This window comes from Neltuma alba, unplaced genomic scaffold (genome assembly GCF_004799145.2).
Source record: "Neltuma alba isolate B1F8T4 unplaced genomic scaffold, ASM479914v2 tig00003965_pilon, whole genome shotgun sequence".
In the NCBI taxonomy this organism is placed as follows: Eukaryota; Viridiplantae; Streptophyta; class Magnoliopsida; order Fabales; family Fabaceae; genus Neltuma; species Neltuma alba.
In genome coordinates this window covers 6,368-12,238 of record NW_021633497.1, presented here as the reverse complement: position 1 = coordinate 12,238, position 5,871 = coordinate 6,368, and the positions used below count along the sequence as shown (strand labels likewise).

The 5,871-nt window shown below is 35.1% G+C and overlaps 2 protein-coding genes across 3 annotated transcripts; one reads left to right on the top strand and one right to left on the bottom strand.

The window, feature by feature from the left end:
* The first annotated feature begins 2,233 nt into the window (after positions 1–2,233).
* On the top strand, positions 2,234–3,973 carry LOC114743155 (bidirectional sugar transporter SWEET2-like). Of its 2 annotated transcripts, XM_028931353.1 has the most exons (6): positions 2,234–2,353; positions 2,476–2,512; positions 2,600–2,816; positions 2,908–3,066; positions 3,259–3,378; positions 3,474–3,973. In XM_028931353.1, exons 1-6 carry the CDS (start codon positions 2,293–2,295, stop codon positions 3,585–3,587), a joined length of 708 nt encoding a protein of 235 aa, XP_028787186.1. In that variant the 5' UTR covers positions 2,234–2,292; the 3' UTR covers positions 3,588–3,973. The 2 variants fall into 2 exon arrangements, with proteins under 2 accessions (XP_028787186.1, XP_028787188.1); XM_028931355.1 differs by lacking the exon at positions 3,474–3,973 and having other exon boundaries at positions 2,908–3,077; positions 3,259–3,345.
* A 692-nt stretch (positions 3,974–4,665) lies between these two features.
* LOC114743154 (uncharacterized) lies at positions 4,666–5,575 on the bottom strand. The gene is made up of 2 exons (XM_028931352.1): positions 5,060–5,575; positions 4,666–4,719 (listed from the first exon to the last, which is right to left on the bottom strand). Exons 1-2 carry the CDS (start codon positions 5,573–5,575, stop codon positions 4,666–4,668), a joined length of 570 nt encoding a protein of 189 aa, XP_028787185.1.
* Positions 5,576–5,871: the final 296 nt, after the last annotated feature.

The window sequence follows — 5,871 nt, the reverse complement described above, 5'->3', positions numbered from 1 at the left end:
GGTAATATATGATAGTGGCAGTAAATTCGTTAACAGTAAATCAAGGATTATTTAGGAGGAACAAGTTGCTTCCCCTTAATATTATCAAGAATTTCTGACCATCGCATGAGAACAGGTTCATTTTTTAAGTATTTTTTTCTTAAAATGTTTTTACTGTAGCTTCCCTTATTCTTCCTTGTATTGAGCAGAATTAATGTTCGACAAAATTTATTAAAAAAAAAAATCCGCCTTTAATAAGAGTATGTGGATCACAACATGTTATTCTCCCAAGTTCCGAGTTTTAAAATGACCCACAATTCAGAATAGAATAGACGAGAATATTCAGATTCTGACCAAAAAAACAAAGACTAGAATATTCAGATTGAAAAAAATGGAATAGGATTAGTAGCATATATTGTTATCATAGAAATCAAATTCAGTGGCAATTGCTCCAGTGAATATCTTAACCAGAAGACACCACCATCTTCAGATGTTGCTTCCCTACAGGGCTTTTACAGGCCTTCTGTTAAAAAAAAAAAGTTCGTATTTCTGAAAAAAGAAGTTGCTGGGTGATGCTAAATTGCTAATCATGGGATGGATATAGTTAGAATTACTTATAAACAATTTTTTAATCATAATTTTAAAATCTTGTTTATAATTTACAAATAAGATTTTATAATTAAAACTGAAGGTAGAATGTAAAAAATATTTGTCCTAATTTTTACAAAACATGTTTATAAGCATTTATATATAATTGATTTCAAATGAGTGTTGAAAAGGGTGTTTAGATAGAAACCAAAGCATAATTTTAAAAATATTTTTACAGTTTACAAAATAAATATGTGAAAGAGTTTATCTCGTTTTGTAAAAAAGTACTTCTCAGAGGTACTTTTTCAATGTTGTCAAATACTCCCGAAACAAATGCCTCGGACCGTGGTCTCCTACTCTCCTTACTGAGACATACGGTTGGTAGTACACTGTTGTGTTTACGTTGGGCTTTATGTTGGTCTCACTCTTCAATGTTTGGGTTGCACTTAGTTTCGTTGTTCTCCACCATGCGGAGCTGATCCATGTAAGGAAGCCCATGACTTGTCACTCATGTATAGTTACTAATGTTGAACAATATTACCAACAGAATTAAATCTAGCAGAAGGGATTAGTTTCTGACAAAATAACAAATTAATATTCGAATCTCCACTAGGAGAGGCACACACATTTAGTGCTCAACAGTACCCTCAAATAGGATTGTTTCTAATAAGAGGATACCTATGCTTTAGCAAAAAAAATATTGAACAATATTGTCTTTGTATAAAAATAAAAATCAAAGTAAAATTGTAGCAAAAAATAAAATAAAAATCAAAGTAATAAAAGTTGAGTGTAGTGAGGGAGATTAGTCTCTAATAATGCGATAAACTAAAGCTCAAATCCTCACTAAGAGAAATACTCATATTTAGTGTTCACTTATGTTTTAAACAGAATTGTCCCAATAAAAAAATGTCTTTATAAAGAAAAAAAATCATAAGAAGACAATAGTAATCCAAGGAAAGTTAATTTGGATAATTAGTAATAATTTCTAAAATTAGGAGAAAACGTGCTCCAATGAGCCAAAATTCGTACGATTGAACCACTTTAAAAATTTTATGTGTAATTTTATACCTAAAAAAACTTATAATGTTTAGTGCCAGCATTTTAGGAGTAAAATTTTTTTTCCTAGCATTTTAGGAGTGAAATTTACACTTCAACCCTTTTTTTAGGAAAAACTGGGGATAAATCCCTCATTGAAAATTTAATTGGATCATTAAAAAAAAATTTAATTGGTAAATGGGATTTAAGGATTTTGTGCAACTTAACTTCTTTTTATACAACTTATCTTCCTTTGTGTGTAATATATCTTCCTTTGTGCGATGTGCAACTCAATTTCTTTTTGTGCAAATGAAATTTTTTTATGTGTAAATCATTTTCTCTATGCGCAAACTAATTCCTTATATCCAAATAATATTTTGTGCAAACTATCTTCTTTTTGTGCAACTTATCATCTTTATATGCAACTAATCTTTCCTTGTACAATCAATCATCCTAGGTCTCATTTACCAATTAAGTTTTTAATAGGGGATTTATCCCTAATTTCTCCTTTTTTTAATGTTTTAATCGCGGGTCAAAAGTCAGCAAGTCTTTTTCCCACCGCAGCACCAGCATCCACTAGATACTGGACAAGTATTTATACCACATAAGGAAAACATGGATAAATTTATCATTTTCCCGTTTTTAGATATTTCATGTTGAAGTTTAGTTGGAGATTGTGTTTGAAGGTTGATGACTCTTTCTTCTGCACATTCCATCTATACAATCTGCAGAGATGCAGCAGGAATCGCCGGTACTTCTCGTCTGTGTGTTAGTTTCTGGGTTTTTAACCTTTCGCTCATAAACCCGACAAAGAAAAGCCCCGTCTTCTGGGGATCAGTCCTTTAACCCATCGTTTTCCTTGACTTTATGCAGGGAACATATTTGCTTTGGGCTTGTTTGTTTCGCCCGTGTAAGTTTTTCTCTGGGATTTCTTGAGCACAGAAGAACTTGAAGAGCTTACTTCCTTACTTAAACCTTGTTCTTGTTTGAAATGCAGATCCACATTTAAGAGAATCAACAGAAATGGGTCAACAGAAATGTTCTCTGGGCTTCCTTATATTTATGCTCTGTTGAACTGCTTGATCAGCATGTGGTATGGCTCGCCTCTCGTATCTCCTGATAATATGATGGTCATGTCGGTCAATTCAATTGGAGCTGTGTTTCAGTTAGTGTACATAATTATCTTCATTGTATATGCAGAGGAAGCAAAAAAGGTTACTCTTCTGAAAACTTTTAAACTTGTATATGATGATACCACAAGACAATTAATTAGATTGTCATAATCTAAGACCTGCGATTTGGTAGGTAAGAATGATTGGATTGCTGCTGGCTGTTTTGGGGATATTCGCAATCGTAGTAACTGTAAGCTTGCAAATAATTAATCATTCAACGAGGCAAATGTTTGTGGGATTTCTGAGCAGTGCTGCACTCATATCAATGTTTGCCTCTCCCTTGTTTATAATTGTAAGTTTCAGGTGCGCTAAAATATCTATCCAAACAAGTATGAACACATGCAAATTAATCTTAAAAAGTATCTGCGTCTTAATTGAAAAGTATTCTTGCTTCATGGTATACATCAAATGTAAATTTTTCTGCATCATTCAGCTTAGTTCATTGACTTTGGTGGTGAATCCCAGTGTTTTTTTTTTCCTCCAGAAATTGGTGATACAGACAAGGAGCGTTGAATATATGCCATTTTATCTCTCTCTTTCCACCTTCCTAATGAGCACCTCTTTTTCTCTTTATGGATTGCTCAATCAGGATGCTTTCGTTTACGTAAGGTTCCTTTTCTTTTTGCAGCTGACTCTCATATGGGATTTATAATGTGCATGTAACATCACTTTGGCATTCATCTGTGTTTGATTTTTTAGGCACCGAATGGGGTAGGAACCATTTTGGGATTGATACAGTTGGTATTATACTTCTATTACAAGAGAGCATCTGTGGAAGAATGTCGAGAACCTTTGATAGAGCCATATGCATGACACATTTCGACAAGAAGTTAAAAGTCAGATACACATCTTATCTGTTCTTTCACGGCCTGTGATGAAATTACTGGGGGGCTTTTTGTTGTAAAATGCAATGCTCAAATGAAAGACAGTAATGGGGCATGCTGTTTGTGCGAATAAGAGGATGGAAATCCTTGTATTCGTAGAATGATATTCAATTATTCATTTCCACCTTGATGCTTGAAAGATAAAAGCACGCTGGCACTATTGCTTCAAGAAAGTTATTGGACAAGACTTTTGGGTGAGCAGTATTTCTAAAGAATGCGTGTACTGTAATTCACGTAGCTGATTCCATCTAGTGGAGTAAGGTTTATTATTGTTGTTGTATTACTTTGAAACAAAACTAAAAATTATTTGTTCTATCCTTTGTGTTCGACAAATCTTCCAGTGCCTGTATATATAGCTTTATTTCACTTTTGCGTAAATATTAAGTTATCAGAAATCATTTAAAAAGAATCTGAGCCCATCTACATTCAAGGCAATTTAAAACCTGCATGAGTCGCATTTATATTTTAGTCTCTGATCTAGATTGAATGCTATGGTTACTTCATAGATTCTAAATTAGTCTCTTGCCTTTTGAAATTTATGGTGAACAATGACATCTTGTTTTAATTCTTCAGGTGACTTTTTCTGACGGTTTGATTAACAGCGTAGGTGAATCCTTGCTGCTTTCACATGATTCTTGAAGCAGATAATTTAACACCACATGATTCTTAAAGTTAATAGATCATTATAAAAATAAAGTTTTTTGATAAATTTGGAAGGCGAGCAATAATTGTGTCTGCTTCTATATTTTCCAAGTGGTCCTCAAGTTCCTAATGTTCTATTCTATTTCTGTGTGTCTTTCCTTTTTTCTGGTTTTACTGCTGTCTATGCTGTATATAGAATTGTGGGATTGAAGCTTTTTATTCTTATTTAGATTGGTTCAGTAATTATCAATGAAACGGAAATACATTGCTTCAATTTGGTAAGATGATCATTCCATACCATAACTAGGTCACATGTCTCTACTGTAAAAAGTTGGATGCCTTTTACAACTTACATGGAGCAGGAATTAAGAAGATAGTAGATCTCTTAGAGTAGTTCTCATAGAGCCAATTGCTTTATCCTGCACAAAACAACCACAAAATTAGAAATAAGTATGTGAAGCTTAGTCTACTTCTCTTTTATTGATCAGATCTACTTGTGAGTCTAATATGACAGATAAGTAATGTATAACTTGTCAGGAACGTTTTGTTATTTATTAAGTTCTGATTCTGATATACCATTTTGACTACCTGTGGGCAACAAGATGCAGACTGGATCACAATGCAAGGAATAATTAACGGTTCATCCCACTATTTGTCTTTACCTCACTATGTTTTAGCATCATTGAGCTTGAATATATCAAGAAGAACCGGGTTCTGTTACCATGCAATGTAAGAATGTCAAGGTGACAGATTGATTACCTGATTCAAACTTCCATTGTAGTTAGTTTCCTCCTCAGAATGCCTAAGCAATCTTCCCTTTTCATCATAGAGAATAAGGCCACTAAACCTTGGTAGCTCACACTTCTCCCCCCTCAGTATAGGCCTTTGCCACACTGCAGACACTGAGTTATGACTCTGCCTTCCAATTTCAACACCATTCCTTTCTAATCCAAGCAGCTTCCTCTGGCTCCCCACATTCTCCTTCCACTTGCATGCCCGGCTCCATCTAACTGACCCCATTAGCACATTTTTCACCGAGATCCAGCTGCACCCCGGCTCTGAGCCTGAGCCTGAGCATTCTGTAGTGCTAGTTTCAGCCTCACCGTCACCAATGTCACCTTCTTGGTGTGCAATTCTGTTCTTCCTTGCCTTCCTTTTGAGCACAACAAATGTGCAGACTGCAGCAAGTGAAAAACATGCAGAGGCTAGTATAAGAAGAGCCCCTTGGGTTGAAAGCTTGAGCTTGTCTTCAAAGTCCCACAAGGCTTCTGCCATGAATGTGTAGAGTTTGCGGGTGTGTAAGGATGTGAAGTGAAGTGAGAGATGAGAGTGAAAAGGAATATATTTGGTGAGTTTGAGAATGGAATATGGAAGAAGAAAAGAAATGAGCATGTGGGGTTGTGAAAGACGCAAGCTTCTCATGAGGGTCCACCGCTAGTTAACATGAGTTGAAATAAGTGCCGTCATTTACATCTGTGGGACATGGCTTGTGTGTTTTTAGCCGTTCAGTGGGTTGAGACCCCTGAGGAATCTCACCGTTCAAAGCTAATAAAGGCTTTACACGGGAACCT

Coding starts and splice junctions, on each gene's coding strand:
- LOC114743155 (XM_028931353.1), top strand. CDS start 2,293: ATGACTCTTTCTTCTGCACATTCCATCTATACAATCTGCAGAGATGCA. Junction 2,817..2,907: donor ATGCAGAGGAAGCAAAAAAG/GTTACTCTTCTG, acceptor GCGATTTGGTAG/GTAAGAATGATTGGATTGCT. Junction 3,379..3,473: donor ATCAGGATGCTTTCGTTTAC/GTAAGGTTCCTT, acceptor TTGATTTTTTAG/GCACCGAATGGGGTAGGAAC.
- LOC114743154 (XM_028931352.1), bottom strand. CDS start 5,575: ATGGCAGAAGCCTTGTGGGACTTTGAAGACAAGCTCAAGCTTTCAACC. Junction 4,720..5,059: donor ACAATGGAAGTTTGAATCAG/GTAATCAATCTG, acceptor TGTTTTGTGCAG/GATAAAGCAATTGGCTCTAT.